A 19,953-nucleotide genomic window follows, 5' to 3' on the forward strand; every position below is an offset into this window, starting at 1 on the left:
GCTTGGCGCCCCCTTTAACGTCACAGTTCACGGATTACCAGTACTGGTAACTCACGACATGGCAATGAAGCAATATCGCATGGCTCGGGCTTGACGCAAGAAAGACTCCGCATCCCAGATGTTCGAGATGCACGATTGTCGGGCCTTGGCATCGGCACAACGTTGTTGATAGTTGCTGTAAAATGTCTCGTGCTGAACAAGTCTCGGTCGCTATCACGTTGATGAAGTTGATCAGCGAAGCCGTGTCCCCGTTAGCGCTCTTCAGGCTCTTATTTGGCCGTCAGGCACCTGGAAATTTGCAGAAATCGATGCCCTAGTCGTCGTGCTTACCGCCTGCATCACGGGCCGATGAACTGCGTGGGGCACGGGGAAACAATTAACGGATTGAATAATCAGCGCACATCTCAGCCCGCTCGACGAATGAATGTCTTCTGATCAACTGTCCGACTCAAGGCCCAGCCTACGATCTTCGGTTCACCGTTGTCAGGCCTTTCTTTTTTTCAGCCGCCTGGGTCGTAATGCCAGCGTTTCTCCGGCCCCGTTCGGATTCCTCTCACCCGTTGCCATAACAAGCTAATACCCAACGTTCAAACTTTTCATCATATCAGATTCTTCTAATGCCATCTGTGCTGGTCTCACAGTTCCCGAAATTTCGTCCGCAGTCTTCAACGACAGACCTTATGGCTGCTGAAGCAGTCCCAGCCAAGCGCAGCCAGTGAACTTCGACACGCTCAAGACACTTCTGGGGTTCAATCATGGTCGACCGCAGCCCTCATATCTTGGCCGTGTCTTGTCTGTTCCTCGTTCTTTCCTGGATGACCGTCGGCTTACGAGTTTACACCCGTGGCTTCCTGAGGAAGACATGGGGGCGTGATGATTCGTACATGGTTTCAACCATAGTAAGCCCTATAACCTTCAACCTGTATACCGCCCTTCTCACCATGCATCATAGATATTATATACGATATATCTCATCTTGCAGATTATCGCTGCCGTGTATGGCGCTGGTCGACACCGATGGCACCTCACAGACAAAGATGCACGGACTGCGCTTCTGGTAAGCTGCCTCCGGTCTCATACAGTATATTACCAGCTAACTGGCTGTAGATCTGGTTCCTCTGCGAACTTTTGTACATTTTGACCAACTGCCTTTTCAAATTCGCCATCGGGTTCTTCTTGCTTCGAGTCGCAATCCAGGATTGGCACATCATTGCTATCAAGGTGCTCATGGCTGGTGCTCTCTTCTTCGGGGTCGGGCACTTTTTCCTGGCCATGTTTCAATGTATGCCCGGTAAGTTGGTCCAACTACGCACTCTTGTCATTTGTACTTACCAAACAAGTCAGCGAGTTTTGGACCAATCATCCTGCGTCAGACAAATGCTTGCCAAAAGGGCCAATCTTGGGTACTACATACACGATCTCTGCTATTAATGCATTGACAGAATGGGCGTTCGGAATAATACCCATGTGTATCGTCTGGAGCCTGCAGATGAAGATGAAGACCAAGTTGCTTGTTGCTAGCACTCTTGCCCTGGCCGCTGTGTAGGTTTCCGCGCCTTGGAGATTTGGACATCAGCTCACACACGGACAGCGGAAGCGCTGGCACAATCGTTCGCATGAAATACATTGACACGCTCAAGGACGGAGTTGATTTCCTTTGTACGTCGTGCCTGATGTTGGTCAACCCGCGAATCTGCTAACGCTTGCGTCTAGATACTTCGACTGACATCGCTGTCTGGAGCACGGTCGAACTAGGTATGGGTCTTGTTGCTGGCAATGTGGCAACTTTGCGTCCGCTCATCACACAATGTCTATGGCGCCTGGGCCTTGATTCAGAAGCCCGTGGCCAGCAAAGTCCACCGTATTTTTACCCAGAAAATAGCAAGAGAAAGAAAAGCCGCCACGACTACTGCAGAAGTCTGAGTCCGTCTGATTTAGTACCTGCAGATGCAAACGGAACAACGTCTACAGAAATATGTTGCCCTGGGCGCACACTTTATGAAGACATTGTCATCATGTCGAAGATTACCACGAACGAGGGGGCCGAGGCGACGAATCCTGGCAATACTCCGCCTGGACACATCATACAGACGGTAACATGGGAGCAGGACTTTGAGCCTCCCCTTACACCTAGAGGGCACCCCGCATCAACGGTACGAGAGGGCCTATAACTTCGCTTCAGTCGAAGCTGCAATCACAGCATTGTCGTGTTTTACGTGCCGCACCAAGGGAAGCATATCAAACAGATTCGCCTCAACAAACGTCAAACGCTTGAGCGCAGCATCGTAGCTTCAAGTCCAACGCATCTGTTGGCACGTGTTGAATCTGCCCGCTGTTCGTGCGTAACGAATAGTAGAGGGTGGGTCAAGGCGAGACGAGTCACGGTTGACTGCTTATCACTGAGGTCACAGCACAGCTCCAACACATGTCTAGCTGTTGCGCTTTCACCTGCGAAGAGCTTGTTGCTGCTAGTGTTGCGCTGCGCTCTACTCACCTCTACTTGCACGTGGCCGTTGCAAAGGTGGCACCAGACCTGAACACATTCAATGTACCTTTCACTTCCCCCCAAAAAAATCTTCCGCCTCTGCTTGATCCTCCACGTCTCTCTCAACTCGCAGGGAGAGGATTTTCTGATCCGAGCAAGCCATAGTTCCATACAGTAAATCCCAGGACGACAGACACTGTAGGTATTGCATTCGTACTTTGAAAACTTGGCATTTACTGAGCATCCTCGGAACCTTTCTAGGCCCTAAGATATGAGGTGCGGTCGAGGAGAAGATGCATCGCAAGGATCCCAAACGATAACACCGCCCGCGATACCGTCTACAACAAACAAAAATGTACTCCGAGCTGCCGAGAGCTTGCCCACGATCCCACGGTTTCTCCACCTCTTGAGCCATGCCAAATCTCTGATTGGTAGCTATGGACCATACACAACATTGCCAAACACAATGGTATTTGTCCGTGCCGACGTTACCCGCGATACCAGTAGTAGTCAAGATGCTTCGCCCGCCGTTCTCGCGCTGTCTTTAGCTGCAGCTCAGGATTGCAAAGAATACGCGCAACCACAAAGCCTCGCTAGTCAGGATCTCATATTCTTGGAGCATCTTTGGATGTCTACACTAGCCGTACTCGAAGAGTTACTCGAGACAAACAAGTTGGATATCGAGACAGTTAGTTGGGGTATCGTCGGTCTGTGCGCTGGGTACATGGTCAAAGTCCAAGATCAAGACTTTCAATCATACAAGACACGCCTGTCTAATGCGCTCAGACTTATGCCATCTCTTGACTGGCCGGGTCAGGGCTCCCAATGGGATAGTTACCGCGGCTACATGAGCTCCACTGGGACTACTGTTCGCGTCTTGGCTACCGCGCGTTCAGAGATTCACGCCTGTACGATTATGCTTCTTCAGCGGTTTGCAAACGAGGAGTGGAAGAAGATTCGGTGGTATCATGGCATTGCGGTGGCCGAACGGTGGATAGGTGCGCTGCGTGGCTGCGAGATGGAGAATTATAAGGTTGAAGACAACAAGTCGGCTTGAGAGAGAGAAGCAGAGTACGAATAGGTACTCGTAACAGTATGTGCTTCATCAACAACTAGAAGATACCGAGCGGGCCGATAATACGCTTAACTACATAGGAAACAGTAATGATAATTGTCTAATCAGTCACGCACCACCAGCTACAGTGTGTGATGCCCACGTAGCTACCACGTACCTAGTGTTACCGAATACTAAACCCGACTTTTATTCACTTCAACACAGTCTTGCTGAACCGAAGACCATTCAGCGACTCGATAAGATCTAGGTAGCTTGGGGTCCTCCTCACTCTGCCCCCGCGGCGAAGAGGTAACAGAGCGCCCCATCCTACCTCATGCGCTCGGGTGGTTTGAGTATCATGTGATTTGCCACTGCTACATCCTGGCTATTTTCATGGCACACGACAAGTAACGTGATCCTCAAACTAGCCGAGATAACTAGTAACCCACCCCCCAACGCCAACCCCAAACCATGCTAGCGCCATCAGATCTACAATCACGACATAATCCAAATCATCACGCAAGTCTTGTGCCTCACCCACCAGCAATCACCTTTCCATACAAACCTATCCCTTTTGAGACGCCCCCTCGACGAGATCAAGACGCGTCTCGGAAGTAATGCTTGCCATCAGTCCAATTGCAATGCATGCAACTTGCCAGGCACGCAATCACACCCCTGATACATGACGAAAGGGCCGGAGGGAGGGGGTTTTGAGCTGCTGAAGCCCTGTTCTTGCATCATTTGGAGCTGGTATACGCATGATGAATTGGAATGACAAGTGTTGTTGGGGTCGGGGGGAGTACTTAAGCTTTACGCTTTTCTGGTTCTCGGATCTGTGTCTTCTTCGTCTCGTGTCAGATCAAGCAAAGTTTTGGGGCTGCGTGAGATTTGCGACTACCGGTTTCCAACATCATGGCTGTGGAGAAAGAGGAGCTTTCGGCGGCGGCGGCGGCGTCGTCGAGTTCTTCAGTGGAGGATGTGGAGGTTATGTCGGAGTCGGTTAATGAGAAGAGGCTGCTACGGACACTGGATTTGAGATTGCTCCCCGCGGTGTCGATATTGTATCTGTTGTCGTTTTTGGATCGAAGTAACAGTAAGTGGGGTCAGGCAATAGACCTTGTGAGTGGATGGCGGGCTGATCTAAAGTAGTTGCCAATGCACGCCTCGAAGGCCTGACAACCGATTTGCACATGTCTGCTGACCAGTACCTCACCGCTCTTACTCTATACTTCATCGGTTACGTTTTATTTGAGTTGCCATGCAATGTCATCTTGAAGAGGACGACGCCAAAATTCTGGTTGCCGACGCTTACCATCGTATGGGGTATCATTGCAACGTTAATGGGATTTACCCAAAACGTGGCTGGATTTTTCGCCGTGCGATTCTTGTAAGTCGTGTTCTTGGTCTACTAGTACTAGCCGCGACTAACATGATCAGTCTTGGTGTTGCAGAATCCGGACTATTCCCAGGAGTGGTTTACTACTTGTCTATGTGGTACAAACGAGATGAAAGGCAATACCGCATCTCGCTGTTCTTCTCCTGTGCTTCTCTAGCAGGTGCTTTTGGTGGTATCTTGGCATATGGTATGGCCCCTCAAAGGCATACATGACCTGTACTGACAAACCAGGTATCGGACATATGCGAGGTGTAGGTGGATACAATGGTTGGAGATTTATCTTCATTCTTGTAAGTCCGCCGGCCTCTAAAAAACCACAACTGACGACTGTAAAGGAAGGTTTGTTGACAATCGTCGTCGGTGTTATCGCGTATTGGTTCATTTCAAACTATCCGGACACAGTCAGCTGGTTGTCGAACAAGGAGCGTGCCTTTATCAAAGCTCGTTTGAAGGCGGATTCCGATGCCACAAATGATGAGGCCTTCAGCTGGGATGCCGTCTTGAATGGCTGTAAAGATCCCAAAGTATGGTTGTATGGTCTCGGTTTCCACACCATGAGTCTACCTCTGTATACTCTGTCTCTCTTTCTGGTAAGCACGATTTCTGAAGTAGTAATCCTACAATTTTCTTCAAAATGTACTGACATTCAAAGCCAACAATCATCAAAGATATGGGCTACACCGCCGCTCAATCTCAACTACTCACCATCCCGCCCTACGCCGTGGCCACCATTTTCACAATCTTCTGGGCCATTTTGTCCGAACGATATGCAAAGCGCGGACTCTTCATCATCATCACCTCGTCCGTAGCCATCATTGGCTATATTATTCTGCTCGCCAACAAGAACCCGCAAGTTCAACCAGGCGTTTCCTACGCAGGCGTCTTCCTTGCCGCGATCGGCATCTACCCGTCGGTCGCTCTCGTATTGAGTTGGCCGGCCATCAACGTGTCCGGTCAGACTAAACGCGCGACAGCAAATGCGATGCAAATCTCTATTGGAAATCTGGGTGCTGTGTTGGGAACGCAGCTATACCGAGCAAACACAGCACCCAGATATGTGCTCGGACACTCGTTTGCACTTGGCTATCTCTGCATGAACATCGTGGTCGTTAGTGCCTTATTGTGGCTTCTAAACAAGGAAAACAGCGAAAAAGAGGCGTATCTTGTTGCGCATCCGGATACACCTGGGTTTCATGATAGCGCAGAGGATCTGAAGCAGGGTGATCGCCATCCCAGATGGAGGTTTCAGATCTGAGTTTGTTGCTAGCGGAGGATGTAGTCGTTCATTCTTGCGCTGGGACTGTGTAGATCACGGTTGTAGTCTTCGGGAATGTTCCGCCCAGTCGGGTCAAGGTTGAACATTCCGTGCCCTAGATCACAATGCGGCTCACATGTGGAGAACCGCGAGTGCAAGCGCGAATGTATGTGACATTTGACATGAAACGGTTTCTACGGGCTATACGGCCGGCGAGGAGGTCCGAGTACACGCAGAGGCTTTGAAGAATAGTTAGCGACTGGCTACCAAAAGTCCTGCAATAGGTAAATATGGTAGTAAGTAAATACCATGTCGTTGTAACGTTTATGCAAGACTACAAAGCTCACACGTGGCCATGGAGGCCTGATAGTTTTGTCGGTACAACTGTGGAAGGGAAGAGAGCGCGAAGTGTGAAAGAGCACAGAGGGTTGGTACGTCATGCGTCATGTGACATCCACAGGGTCCAGTGCAACGTGGAGCGGTCATAGACTTCGTGGGATGGACCCTGAATGCTTCGGCCGCATGACGAGATTGTACCGAACAATTCCTTCGGCAATGTTCCGTTCCTTCATCCGCGATCTCGCATCCCTTCTTCTCTAGCAAAACGGTTCGATTCTAGATCGGCGACCGCCCAGCATCGTGTGCAGATCGTTGCCTCACTCTTCCACGAAACAAGCGTCATTCACGGTGCGCTCTCCCAAGAGCATTGCGGGGGAGACGCCTTGCTGTATTCAGCTAGCCTATGTCCTGGACACGAACATTCCCCCAGGCTGTCCAAGCCCTCCAAGACTCACAGCCACCTTCGCATGCTCCCGCTACATAACCGCTTCATTGGCACGCTTGGACAAAACGACGTAAACCATTGTAAGGACCTAGGTCTCTCCCAAACGTGGCGCTCGAGTCATGGCGTCATATTTCGAGCTTCCAGCCCAGGATACTTCGGCGACGACAGCGCGTATAGAAGAAGTCCCCGCCCATGAGCGCAGGCAGTTGGGTAGCTTGAATTTAATGTCTCCTGCTGTTACACAAATACTTGAACATCTCGAAGACGAAGACGAAGACAGCAGCAGTGAAGTAGAAAGCTTATCTGATGAAGAGAACTCGGCAAATCCAGACGATAAAAGCACCGGTTTGACTGGACCCTCATCTTCACGCCAAGAGACGAAAGCACAAAGGCAGGGAAAGACGCTCAAGCCATCTTCACTGTCACCAAACAGGCATTCTTCAAAGGCGTCTTCTAGCAAGGACTCAGCACACGTTAAGGTAGCCGCAGCGCGCGCAGGCGGAAATAGCTCCGCAAGAGACAAACCTACTCATTTGGCCCGTTTCCACTCTCTTCGAAGCATGCTATTTCAGGCAAATATTGAAGACAAGATGAAGACAATTGCAAAAGAAGACACACAGAAAGAGGAGGTGGCCGTTGAGGAGTGGAAAACCCAACATGATAATCGACAGATGCATCGGCCCAGGACACCTGAAACCGAAACAAAGGATGCGCTTGGGAAGAGAATCAGGACCAAGATACGACGAATCACGAGTAAAGATGTACCTACCATGAGCCAGATTGGCGAAAACGATGCGACCGTTGTGTTCGACGATCATGCGCCGACACCCTCGTCAGACATTGAGAATGGACAAACTGGTTCATTCAATGCGGAAGACGACAATGCCAACATCAATGACTCAGAAATTGAGGAGTTATCACGATTCGTCATTCGAGGTAAAGCAGCAGGCAGCCGTGAGGCGAAAGCGAATGCTTTTGTTCCCGAGCTCTACGAAGATAGTGACCAGGAAAGCCTTGGGCACTCGGATGTCGACGACTTAGTGCGGTGGGTGAGCCGAAAGTCTACCACAAGAGAAGAACAGGATCAACCACAAAACAGTGGATATAGCGACGCATCCACAGAATCAGATACTGAGGTCATCGACGACTCATCAGATGAAGAAGAAGACGCTGATGATCTCGTACGCTGGATATCACATCGCGATGGCCCTCGCGCTGGCCCCGTAAGCCAGAGCTTAGAGCGGAAAAAGCTCGACTCCAAGTTTGAAGAGAACCATGAAGATGCTGTACCAGAGATCGGTCGCTCGATCAATCGGTATGATAGAAGGGGCGGCGAGGCTGCGTCACCTGTGTATGATCGGGCAGACTTTTTGGGCGAAGATCAGGAACGAGGGCGGTCAAGGAGCCGCGCTTCAATTTCCCCTGAACCGAAGCAGAAGAACCATCTCACTGACAACGACGTCGATGAACTAGTGCGCTGGGTATCAAGACGAGAATCGAAACAAAACGAGCAGGCTACCCGGGAAAACGACGAACAAGAAGCCCAACTGAAACGTCAAGAAGACGTCAAGAAAAAACAACTTGGCATGACGGTCGATGAAGGGAGCTTATCACACAGTGATATTAAGGAATTGGTCGATCATGTCAGGAAGACTTCGCTGGGAGATACTGCCGACCTAGAACCTATCGATTCCGGGACCGCTAGCGCTCCTATGTTGGAACGCGGTGATGATGGGGTGAAGGAGATTCGGCGTGAAGAGGAGGCAAAGAAGCAGCAGCTTGGTATGACGGTTGACGAAGGCTCTCTTTCACATAGTGATGTGCAGGATCTGATTGCGCATGTTCGCGAGAACGATATCCGGGATGATGCTGTTCGTGTTGCGTGAATGCTTTGAAGAATGCACAGAAGGATTCGTTCGTTTGGCATCGAGGCTATGTCGAGCTGAGATCCCAGGGAGGATTGCAAAGACGCGCTACATTGCGATTTGGGCGGTAAAATGCGGACGGAAACATTCAACCATGGTTATGAGTACAGTTAGGGGTATGATCTTACAACTTGTAAGCTCAGCACGGGCGTCTGGTGTAACTTCACAAGCGTTTTATCCAATGTCTTTCTTAACGCCCTGTTGATAATAAGCTACATAATAATCGACCCCTTCCCAAAATCTCCCTCAAACTTCCAAACTAACAATCACCACTCCACCATACCTCTTGCCTGAGAAGCAACCTACAACCAAAAGGCCCCTCAAACTGTTCTCGCCCCCCCAAACCTCTTCCTACGCACACCCTCCTCCACCCCATTCCACACCAACAAATTCGGCGTCCCCGTCTGCCACGCCCCCAACTCCACCACCTCCTGCGTCGCCATATCCCGAATCACACCACACAAGCCAGCCTCGGTATGCCCGCCCAAACCCAGCAAATACGCCGCCAGCCCGACAACATGCGGCGTCGCCATACTGGTACCCGACACCTTGCGCATGCCGCCCCCGACCCAGGTACTCGTCACGTTTTCGCCAGGCGCCAGCACATCGACCAGTTCGCCCCAGTTGGACCATTCGGGCATGCGGTCATTCATGTCTGTGGCACCGACTGTGCAGACGCTGGGTTCGGAGGCGGGGGACGAGTATGAGGCTGGGTAGCCTTCATTGCCGGCTGCGACGGCGAGGAAGACGCCCGAGGAGACGAGGGCTGCAGCCTGGGAGTGGTTTGGGTTTGGTGTTAGAAAATATTACTAATAGGGCACATAGACGCACGGGAGGAGGTCTACAGCATGGACTTCTCCGCAAAGGAAGTATTCAAATGGGCGTCAACTTACCGCCTCGTTAATCGCTTTATTTTTAACCCCGCCCAGGCTCATGTTCGACACGATACCCTTTGCACACTGCGCCCTCCGCGTCTTGGCATCGTTGTAGACAAAGTTGATACCCGCGATGACACCGGCAGTCGTGCCGTACCCGTTTGTGCGCAGGACCTTGACGGCGAAGAGCTGGGTTTTCTTGGCGACGCCGTAGGTTGCGGATCCGATGGTGCCAGCGACGTGGGTGCCGTGGCCGTAGCCATCGATGAGTTTATCTTCGCCCGAGGTGTCGACGAGAAATTCGGCTCCTGTGGTGGAGGAGGGGGGTAACAGTTAGCTGGTGCGGGGGCAGGTGTGGGATGGGGAGATGGGTGGTGATGTGGATATACGTACGTCCTTGGAATTCGGGGTGGTCGATTTCGATGCCGGTGTCGATGATGTAGGCGCATGTTCCTTGTCCGGCTGTTTCGTCGAATGCGTATGTGGGTGTGCAGTTTGAGCGTTGGTGGTGGGATAAGCGGGAAAGGCCCCATGTGGAATTGAACTGCGTCTCAATGGCTGTGACGCTCACAATGGCGTCTTGTTGGATGTATTCGATCTGTGTTTGTGTTAGTCACGTGGGCTCCGTTGTGTTCAAGCATACAATGCAGTTGAATAAATGACTGACAAAATCCGACTTGAGAAGTCTGGCAAACTCTTCTTCGGAGAGTGTGCTCGCGAAGCCTAGGAAGCCAGGGAAGGAATATTCATGGTCCAAGGAAGCGGAGACCATGGATCGGATATCTTGAACGGCACTGGTGTGGATGTCCTCTTTGAACTTAACAATGTATTTTCCAGGAACGAGGTTCTTCTCCTCACGCTCCTTCAAGGGTATGGCGGAGGCTGCGGTGAGCAGAGTTAGCAGTGCGATGGCGAGCATATTGACGGACAGTGGGTGCTATGTTGGGGCAATGGACCGCGACGGGTTTGTGAGAAAAGGCGATTTCGAACGGAATGGGCCTCTTAAGTAGGGCCATGGGTAAATACCCAGGGTGAAATGGCTGTGCAACATCCGTATGCATCTTCAATCTGTGATAGTAACGTGAATGGGGGTGCAGTGGTTGAACCAATTTCCGGATCTAGATATTATGGTAGGTCAGTCGTATCAGGGGAAGCGGGACAAAGAAACATGCTTTCCGTAGTTGCCGTGCTGAATAGCGGTATAGTAAACGAACAGCTAGAGAATTGATCTGTGAAGGTTACAAAGAGGTGCTGGTCATTTCCAAAGCATTGTTTTTCAATATGTTGTGGCATCTTTAGGTATGCGTAAATTGAGTAGATGGCCGCAGTTATGCATCCGACAAAGGAAGATCGCCATATGGCTGTTCTGAGACCATTCGATTGTCATATTTCGACCCCAGAAACTGAGGCATATCGCATGATGCCCAGTTCATCGACTCATGGGTATCTATCTCAGACAGTCGTTTACAGAACCCCGGTAGTCCTTCTAATGACCTCAAATCATCCGATCTCGAAAGTTTGATTCGTCTGCAAGCATATATTCCATCATGAGCGAGTTCGGCCTGAGTAAATTTGGTAAGTTAACTTCGATTTTTCCCCCTTTTGCGATTTCAATTCGAACTCTGAGCTATCCGGAAGAACGCACTCTGCCATTGCACATGCGACCTTTGAGTCACAAACCGGCTGGAATCCGGTCGAGTACACGCAAAGGGAGTTGTTGTGGCGCTGTCTGACGGCAAGGTATCGTGTTCTGCTACACATAGGAAATGAGGTCTTTGTATCGGCTTAGCAAGACTTTGTTCGCGCAATGCCTCGAGGAGATCCTTCACATTCATGTTTAGTTTGCCAGGAAACCGTACGGGAGGCTTGATGCAGCTTTTGTGTAAACGGTGACCAAGGATTGGTGGACCGTCTTGCACACGGGAGTCTTTTGACTCCTTTTGATTGGCATCTGTCACATCCGACTTTATTCGTGACGTTGAGGAAGGCTGAGTATCATATCCTAACCACTATCGGAGCAGGGGTGGCAGATCCTGCGAGCACAGCTGTTTTGATCCCATAGGTGCCGGGCGTATATGCTCCTTCTTAGCCGCAACCATTATCTTGGAACCATTTCTGAAAAAACCGAAAACCATCTGCCGAAGAGCTGTCTAATCGTTACATATGTCATTGTATGTTTCAGCTCGTAGGATTTTGCCCAAAGAGGCTCCGATCGCTAGCGACAAAGGCCGCACTTTATTTGGGAAGCAAGCTGATGTTGCTGCAATATACTGGTAGAAATCATTGACCTAGCTGGGTCAAAGCCCGGAATGATTTAGGAAAATGTCGTACATACCGTACCGCTCACATAACAACAAGATCCTGGGTGTATTTTTGTTGTCCATTCAGATTTGCTCTGTTGTAGATATCCTTGCTATAATGCGGTAATGGAAATGCATGAGAAGAATGTTTAAAGAAAATATTCAACTCAAACCGATCCGAGTAATGCCTTGAGTAATAGGCCTAAGGTGCTGATCAGCGTGTGGATTGAGTCCTTCTTTCTGGCGCAATGAAGATGAACCCTGTTCAGTGAAACACGTCTTCAATTGCCCGTCAGCTGTATTACGACGATGTGATTTCGACGAATACCACGGGAACATAGATTGCGCTTCAAAGTTTGGGATTAGTATTCTTCTGGTCCCGCCAATCAGGGTTGTGACACGTTCCATCACTTTGGAGCAAGAACTCCTCTGTCGTACCGGTCGTACGCTGAGTAAGTTCGAGTTCGCATCCCAGCTCCAGCCATATTAACGCTCGGGAAATGGACGAATCTAGGTCTTATGGCTACCGCAGACAGGATGCTGCCAGGATTTCCATGTACCGGTTCTACCGGTAGTAGGCATGCGCCGATCAACGCCCGGCTATGGGACTTGAAACATCTCTGAGTCTTCACAACCCCAGAGAATCTAACTCGGCCGCTAGGTATTCTCTATGGCTTCGAAATCAGAAAGGCCAGCTGTCGTATCGCGTCTTACCAATGCTGCTGGCGAGTGAAAGGTGTCCCAGGCGCCAGACGTACCGGTACGGGCAGCCACTAATGTCAGCAACTGTAGAATCAGCATAGCAACGGGCGTCAAACTATAACACACAAAGAGCGCGTTACAAATTAACGGCAGGTGAGAGTAGACGAGAGACTGGAAGCAAGCGCATGGGGTTGATGTGGTCACCAGATAAGCACCCCACAATCGGGGCTCGTGCGCACGTTCTACCACAGTAACTCACAGCTGCCTTACCATATGTAGGAGCACCTGCATGTCGGAACAATAAACCTTCACTCTAGAACTGTCAACATGGACACGAATGAATGTCTAGAGCACATTATATAATCAGTCCTTGATACTTTGGACCAAACTTTCGTTGAAATATTGAGACGACGCGATCAATTCACTCTGTATACATTGACAGTACCAGAGGAATGCACAGCCGAGAAGATGACCCAAATCAACATCACCGCAAGACCAAAGGGTTGAAATATGACCAAGTATGAGACCTAAGCGAACTGATAGGCTTGAAAAACCATGGACCGTGAAAACAAAAGAAGAAAAGAACATTGATCAGCATTGAGGGGTTCGAACATAGGCGAGAAAAAGAATGGCTCGTAGTTGAACTCGGCACGCGATTGCTTGGAACCAAATACCGAATGTAGGCTTAGATCTTGTGAGCATGAGAAAAAGGAACACTTATGTACTATATCTAGTCGAGCAGTACGGTATGCGAAAAAAAAAATCCACTTGTTTCACAATACTTATCCATTCAATCTTTAAGTCCACCGAGAAGAAACAAACGTCTCACGAATCAATCCAAACGCAGTGTGTATACCGTGCGACTCAAAGCGCAAAGCTTCCCCTAAGTCCCAACCAGCCCACATCCACATCAAGGCAGTTTCGGCACCGTCGGGGGAAGAAAATGGCGGTTCGCAAGTGCATTATTCACATCGCACCATCTAGTCACACTCATGCCACAACGACTCGCGAGGTTACACTGGACCCGTTTGCGTGGCACTGCCATTGAGGTTGAACGCCGTTGTGTACCACAAACAGAGTCAATGCTGTCACGATAAAGCACGAGTTTGCGGCTAGATACTGCAGACGTGTATCACAGTGAGGACACACAGCTTGTGGTGGATTTTTCTGAGACATATGTAAGACTTGTATTGCGACTAGAAAGTACTGAACTCCACTCGATGGCTTTCGTCTTGCTTCCCCGATCAATAATCGTGGGTTGTTTGTTTGTAAGAAAATGGTATATGGAAAGGTATAATCTCTAGTGCCTGTTGTCCAGGATGCTTCGCACTCATGTAAAGTTTGGGTTGGTAATAGAATCTACCTATTATTGATTCAACTGCTGGGGTTGCCGTTGAACGCAAGGTAGTTCTTGGTACCGGATGGTACGCCAGTGATCTTGTTCCTCAGAGACAGCTCGGTGATGCGCGAAGAAAGAGCAGCGGGAGTCTTCTTGCCCTCAAAGCCAAGAAGGTAGGCAGCAAGGCCGGCAACATGAGGAGATGCCATGGAGGTACCGGAGATGGAATTCTACAAGCAGTGATTAGTTTTGGTATCAAGGTTGGCCTGAATGAGGCAGGAGAAACTCACTGTGCCACCGTTCAACCAGGTGGATAGGATGGCGACGCCAGGTGCGAGGATATCGACGACACTGCCGAAGTTGGAGAATGAAGCAAGACGGTCGGAGCTGTCAGTAGCGCCGACAGTGTAAGCAGTAGCCTCAGATGCGGGTGAAGAGTTGCTAGCATCCTGAGCCTCGTTACCAGCGGCAACAGCCAGGAAGACGCCAGCAGAAACGACGTTGGCAGCAGCAGAGTTCACAGCGGTAGAGCGAGAACCGCCAAGAGACATGTTAGCAACAGCGCCTTTGGGACAACTGCGAGTCTTTGCATCGTTGGCGACGAAGTTGATTCCAGCAATGACACCCGAGTTGGTACCCTTCGTTTAGTTAGCAAATGTGCTAGAGTGTAAGGGAGCATGTTTAGCTTACTGAACCACTTGCGTCAAGGACTTTGACAGCGTAAAGCTGGGTCTTCTTGGCTACACCGTAGGTCTTGGAGCCAATGGTACCAGCGACGTGAGTGCCGTGGCCGTTGCCGTCGTTGTTGGAGCCATCGCCAGCGTAGTTGGCAAGGAATGTGGCGCGGCCTTCAAACTCTGGGTGGGAGACTGAGATACCGGTGTCAATCACGTACGAACACGTATCGGCACCGGCGCTGCTGTCGTAGGTGTACGAAGTGCTACCACGACTTTGGTGAGAGATACGAGCAAGTCCCCAAGTAGAAGAAGCCTGGGTGACATAGGCCTTCTTTTCGAGGTGGATTTCGCCAAGGTTGGCCTTGACGATGGCATCCTGCTCAATGTATTCAACCTATTATTGCTCGTTAGCAGAGTTGGTCCAGACTGGAGTCGAGTAGCGTACACCAGGGAGGTTGCGGAGCAGCTGGACCAGGCCGTCATTCATTTCAGCAGCAAATCCACCGAATCCACCAAAGTTGTAAACATGGGCTGGATCCTTGTTAAGCAGCTTCAAAGCGCTGTTGATAAGCTCTTCGAGGTTCTCGTTCTTCATCTTGACAATGAACTTTCCTGGGATAGGCGAACCAGCACGAGGAACAATGACGGGCGCTGGCAGGGCAAGAGCCACAGGCAGGAGTGCAAGGAGGATTGAAAGCTTCATGTTTGCGGCCGGAGAACGATGATGGTGGAAAGAAGATCGTAGGGAGATGCTGCTGATGGACTGAGGGCTGCTTTGATTACTGTCTGATGATATGAGAGGGCTCTTTGTATGCTTTATATACACGCAATGAGCATCATGAGGTGTATCAAGCTGACCGGAGGTAAATGCACCTTCCAGTTAGGATCAGCCACTGTGACCAACATAGCATGGCGCAAACCAAATGTACTCACTCTGCAAGACCTGATGCCGTTAAGCGATGAAGCGGCTCACCTTAGCGAGTATGCTCCCTCGATGCCGAGAAGGGGAGGTAAGACAGTACTGGCCGCCACTACTTGCTCCGAAGGTACTATGATAGTGTGGACGGCGAGCTGGCTGAACGACATGAGGGATGAGAAGAGGATAGAGCCTAGTGTAGGATCAGAAGTTTGGATCTTGGCAACATGCAGTCGAGATTAAAGGTGTTTACTGGTTTAGGGATGGAAACAATATTGTATGGAGATCCAGCGGAGAAGGTGTCAGAATGCAGGAGCGCGATTGGATTGCAAAGAGTAGACGTGCGATACTGCAAGAGCTTGATCCCAATCCTTGGGCGCAGCATGATATGCCTGATCACTCAACCAGTTGAAGATCGGACGTCACTTGATGCCGACAATCACACTGTATTTGCTCAACGTGCCCTGCATGTCTTTGTCGGCTGTGTCTGTGGTTCCACAATATTGAACGAACCTCTCTCTTGAAAGATACTCGCGGCATGGAGCCCGACTTGGAATGGCTTAATACTGAACTGTATTCTCTTTGTCCCCTGATTCCAAATGCCGATAATCGGGAAGAGCCGCGCCTGTCTTTCTCTCTGGCAAATCACATGTGGAGCAGAGACTCTAGTCGGATAATAATCAGGTACTTGGTCTAGACGACAGACTAAGGTTTCATGGACCGTGAACATTTCCATACAAGGCCGCTAAGTTCACTACAGTTCTGTAAAGTGAAATGGTGAGCACCACATCCAATCACTAGAGATCTTGGCCGTGAGGCCATTAAAGCACTTGCTTCATTCCCAAACAAATCTCGAGCTTTTCGCCCGCGACGACTAAACGATGGCCCCCTGGTCATATCAGAGGGAGGCTGTTTACATCTACGGCCTCTCGGGCAGCTCATGTCTGCTATTATACGACCCCTTGCTGTGCAAAGTACTCTGGTAGCTTGGAGTAGTCGTTTAGTATTTAGCCAATCACATTTCCACATGAGGCATTTGCCAGTGAGACAGCGTGAAAGCAGCAAAGAACCTTCCCATTGCGGTTAGGAGATCGGCATCCCAGAACGCCCTATTCACGGCAGCGCCGTAGGCGTCAACGACAGGTCTGTTGTCGTCATGAGTACCTTACATCGGACAGTTGGCGTCCGCCATGCAAAGGAGCCCGCTGACCAGACCAAGGCCACTAACATTAAGCTTAAAAGCACGTTATAATCCCCTCCACCTTCTTCTTTGGATGCTGTTCGTGCAGATCAATATAATTATCCATGAGCCTAGCCACATCTCTAGGCAGATAGGATGATAAGGAGCCTGAGACAGCCCGGCAGCAGGCCCTCCAGTTTGCACGTCGCAATGGCTGAGTGGACCGCACATGTCTGAGTGTCGACTGATAATCAAGACACTTCTGGTACGGGTGGGGCGGCCTTGTCTTCGATAGATTACCATGTTCGTGCAATACCTAGGAAGGGGGAGGGGTCACGAACCCGACAGTCAATCAACCATGACTACCACTACAGGCTCCGGTCACGCAAGGCTGCGGATGTCCCCACAAAGTGGCACTCCATCAAGTCTTCCCCGGAGTACACGCGAGACGATACCGGACTGGATATGAAGATCTCAACACCAGTGGCTGAGCCTTGGGTACCGTACTGGCACCGTGCCTAACCGAAGGTTTCTCTGGTTGCTGCGCTTGCCTGTTGCGAACACATGCCCGAGAGCCGACAAGTTCTGTGGACTCTAGTTGTCATAAGGCACATCTGCATACATGGGTCCGGAATCTGGTGCGATGACGAGGAGCGTGGGGTGTGGTCTTGTGAAGAAACGCTTACGGGACCGGTACCGGTAGCCGTCATGTCCCAAACCCTCCCTAACACGAACGGATGGTTGCCGGTTCCCCTTCGTCCCGTTCCGCATGTGAGCATGGCACGTGCTCAAGCGGCCCCAGACGAACGGCCATTCCATCTGTCGCAATGCTCCATCGACCCGGCATCGATTGGAGCCACAGCCAAACCGTATCGTCAATCTGCGGATAGTGACAAGCGCATGCATGCCATCTGTCATCCAAATGCACGTAAACGTGGTACGCACGAAGCCGAGAGTGAAAACTGTTCCGCCTACCGGTACTGCATCTTCAGAGTATACCTACCCTACCTACCTAGGTACGGGCTCCAGATTTGCCTATTTTCTTCTGGTCAGGATATTGCCTACTACGATTACCAGTAGCTTTCTCTGATTGCTGTCGCCATGTCAAGCCTCAAAAAGGCCAGGCAAAAGCAAAGGGACGGCTGATGACATACCTATGGATGCTACCTGATATGAGCTGGTCATGTACTTCCAAGCGTCCCGTATCATCACCTCGAATACACACTGCGTACCATTGTACAAGGAATTACAAAACTAGATGGTGGAATGTCGGCCTGCACCGTACCTCATCAAGCTGAACTCCTCGCGATAGCAAGCCACAACCCATACGCCCTCTATCAGTTAGGCAGGCCGCAGGTGCTCACTTGGGCATTGCAGAATTGGGGACGCGAAAATCGTTTAACCTTACCACAGCCATGGCATCGTCTGCTTGTCTTTATCCCAGACAATGGGTGTTGTGACGTTAGCTTACCACAAGCTTTTGGAGAGCCCTGCTGTCGATCTATTGGCGCGAGTATCCACACCTTCCTGGATCGTCCATTTGCGCCGATGCCAAGAGATAAATCGCCTACTCTCTAATATGTTAGGCTTTGATCCTTCGGATCCTGCCCTCCTCCTATGGGAGTGCTCTGGTATGGACTGGTTCTAGAGTCCTCCGTCAGCGTACCACTCCTGTACAAACGGCTACCCACCTTTCAATGTAAGAGCCACATGTCGATTCGGCCCAGCCACACGTCAAGGCCCCGATGCTACCTCAATTACCAGGCCACAGGATCATGTCACCAATGTTTCACAGCATAATTCGGTAAACTTCGTCAAAATTTGGCTTGCCAATATACCCAACACATACACACAAGTCAACAATCCACTATCATCAACAAGGATTTGCATTCGTGAAGCCAGCCAACATGATTATTACTTCGTCAAGAAACAGCCCAGATCACCTCCCGGCAGTGGCTAGGCTGGCTGTATGAGAAGGTTTCCATGGATTGTAACTATAGGAATGCGCATCAGGCTGGCTTACCACCTCTCAAGCTTCCGCTTCTGTTCGCCTTGACATCTAACGACTTCTTGTACGCACCCAGACCTGTCAGCCCAACATTCCACTGCATATACAGACCAGGTGCCCCGATGGATTTTCGGTGAAGACAGTGGCCCTGCATCAAGTCATAAGCACTTGCGCCACCGAACCCTGCACGTCGATTTCTTCTTATGGTCATCCCCCGTTCTCGATACTATTCCTTCAGCAACGGTCTTATCTCGCCATCCTTCAGTCAGCAACCGTTGTCAGCAGTCATCCACCTAGCTACTGAATATCATGCAGGTACCCAAAACGGGGTACACTAACTTTCTATAATTGGTACGCTTACCATCTGTCCCTAGCGATGGTACACGCGAAGTGCATTATCAGTAGCCAGCTCCCTGAACAGCGCCAAAGAACTTGCTTGTCGGACAGCTGTCACGACAAGCCCGCCATGTAGCTCTCGCGCCAAATTTCCCTTGTGCAAGCATACATCGTCAATACCAGTATGCAGAATCAGCCACTTTCCAGGATTTCGGATTCCTCGCTTGAATCGGAAAGTGGGCAAGTCAAGTCTTCTTCTCTGAGCTTGAGGATCTGATAAGGACATGCAGCTCATATTGGGAAGCTTGTGTTCCTTCTGCATTTGTACAGGTCTGATGTGCAGGAAGCTAAAAGGGTGTGATGTGATAACTCTCTGCTCTCCATCTTGCAACCTAGAGAAACGCATGTTGACAATTTGCCGGGAACAAGCTAGACTCCATGACGCAGCGTAACTGAGGCGCGCACGCAATATTTCTAAACGCGTTTGCAAGAACTTGCCCGATACGTTGGCCAAAACTCTTCTGCCAGTTGACCTGGAAGACCATCTCCTCTCACCATCTGTGCTTGACTAATTCTATCCCTCCTCCATTTTCTTTCCAGCATCACGCCCTCACGCCCGGAAGATTCAGAAAGGATGAAGACTTGAGTGTCACTAAACGTTCCCTTGACTAACCATATATGAACATCCGCCTTCATACTTTGCATCACCACACTCGCTCAT

At 50.3% G+C, this 19,953-nt stretch overlaps 8 protein-coding genes across 8 annotated transcripts; 5 read left to right on the forward strand and 3 right to left on the reverse strand.

The window, feature by feature from the left end:
- Window positions 1-755: 755 nt before the first annotated feature.
- Window positions 756-2,171, forward strand: IAQ61_010927 (uncharacterized protein; the record flags this gene model as incomplete). Its single annotated transcript, XM_066098987.1, has 6 exons — window positions 756-899; window positions 953-1,057; window positions 1,108-1,291; window positions 1,341-1,542; window positions 1,592-1,659; window positions 1,714-2,171. 6 exons carry the CDS (start codon window positions 756-758, stop codon window positions 2,169-2,171), a joined length of 1,161 nt encoding a protein of 386 aa, XP_065951145.1.
- A 585-nt stretch (window positions 2,172-2,756) lies between these two features.
- IAQ61_010928 (uncharacterized protein) lies at window positions 2,757-3,542 on the forward strand (the record flags this gene model as incomplete). The annotated part of the gene is made up of 1 exon (XM_066098988.1): window positions 2,757-3,542. One exon carries the CDS (start codon window positions 2,757-2,759, stop codon window positions 3,540-3,542), a length of 786 nt encoding a protein of 261 aa, XP_065951146.1.
- Window positions 3,543-4,164: 622 nt separating this feature from the next.
- On the forward strand, window positions 4,165-6,190 carry IAQ61_010929 (uncharacterized protein; the record flags this gene model as incomplete). Its single annotated transcript, XM_003834942.2, has 6 exons — window positions 4,165-4,632; window positions 4,689-4,926; window positions 4,977-5,122; window positions 5,167-5,225; window positions 5,271-5,525; window positions 5,588-6,190. The coding sequence occupies exons 1-6, from the start codon at window positions 4,452-4,454 to the stop codon at window positions 6,188-6,190; spliced, it is 1,482 nt and encodes a 493-aa protein (XP_003834990.1). The 5' UTR covers window positions 4,165-4,451.
- A 903-nt stretch (window positions 6,191-7,093) lies between these two features.
- On the forward strand, window positions 7,094-8,860 carry IAQ61_010930 (uncharacterized protein; the record flags this gene model as incomplete). Its single annotated transcript, XM_003834943.1, has 1 exon — window positions 7,094-8,860. One exon carries the CDS (start codon window positions 7,094-7,096, stop codon window positions 8,858-8,860), a length of 1,767 nt encoding a protein of 588 aa, XP_003834991.1.
- A 359-nt stretch (window positions 8,861-9,219) lies between these two features.
- Window positions 9,220-10,693, reverse strand: IAQ61_010931 (uncharacterized protein; the record flags this gene model as incomplete). Its single annotated transcript, XM_066098989.1, has 4 exons — window positions 9,220-9,672; window positions 9,793-10,079; window positions 10,164-10,332; window positions 10,418-10,693. 4 exons carry the CDS (start codon window positions 10,691-10,693, stop codon window positions 9,220-9,222), a joined length of 1,185 nt encoding a protein of 394 aa, XP_065951147.1.
- A 3,457-nt stretch (window positions 10,694-14,150) lies between these two features.
- On the reverse strand, window positions 14,151-16,093 carry IAQ61_010932 (uncharacterized protein; the record flags this gene model as incomplete). Its single annotated transcript, XM_003834945.2, has 8 exons — window positions 14,151-14,345; window positions 14,406-14,753; window positions 14,806-15,186; window positions 15,238-15,562; window positions 15,651-15,665; window positions 15,726-15,735; window positions 15,877-15,901; window positions 15,962-16,093. The coding sequence occupies 8 exons, from the start codon at window positions 16,091-16,093 to the stop codon at window positions 14,151-14,153; spliced, it is 1,431 nt and encodes a 476-aa protein (XP_003834993.2).
- Window positions 16,094-17,246: 1,153 nt separating this feature from the next.
- IAQ61_010933 (uncharacterized protein) lies at window positions 17,247-17,968 on the forward strand (the record flags this gene model as incomplete). The annotated part of the gene is made up of 2 exons (XM_066098990.1): window positions 17,247-17,325; window positions 17,565-17,968. The coding sequence occupies 2 exons, from the start codon at window positions 17,247-17,249 to the stop codon at window positions 17,966-17,968; spliced, it is 483 nt and encodes a 160-aa protein (XP_065951148.1).
- Window positions 17,969-18,897: 929 nt separating this feature from the next.
- IAQ61_010934 (uncharacterized protein) lies at window positions 18,898-19,107 on the reverse strand (the record flags this gene model as incomplete). Its single annotated transcript, XM_003834947.2, has 1 exon — window positions 18,898-19,107. One exon carries the CDS (start codon window positions 19,105-19,107, stop codon window positions 18,898-18,900), a length of 210 nt encoding a protein of 69 aa, XP_003834995.2.
- Window positions 19,108-19,953: the final 846 nt, after the last annotated feature.

This window comes from Plenodomus lingam (assembly GCF_022343315.1).
Source record: "Plenodomus lingam strain CAN1 chromosome Unknown contig_9, whole genome shotgun sequence".
NCBI lineage: Eukaryota > Fungi > Ascomycota > Dothideomycetes > Pleosporales > Leptosphaeriaceae > Plenodomus > Plenodomus lingam.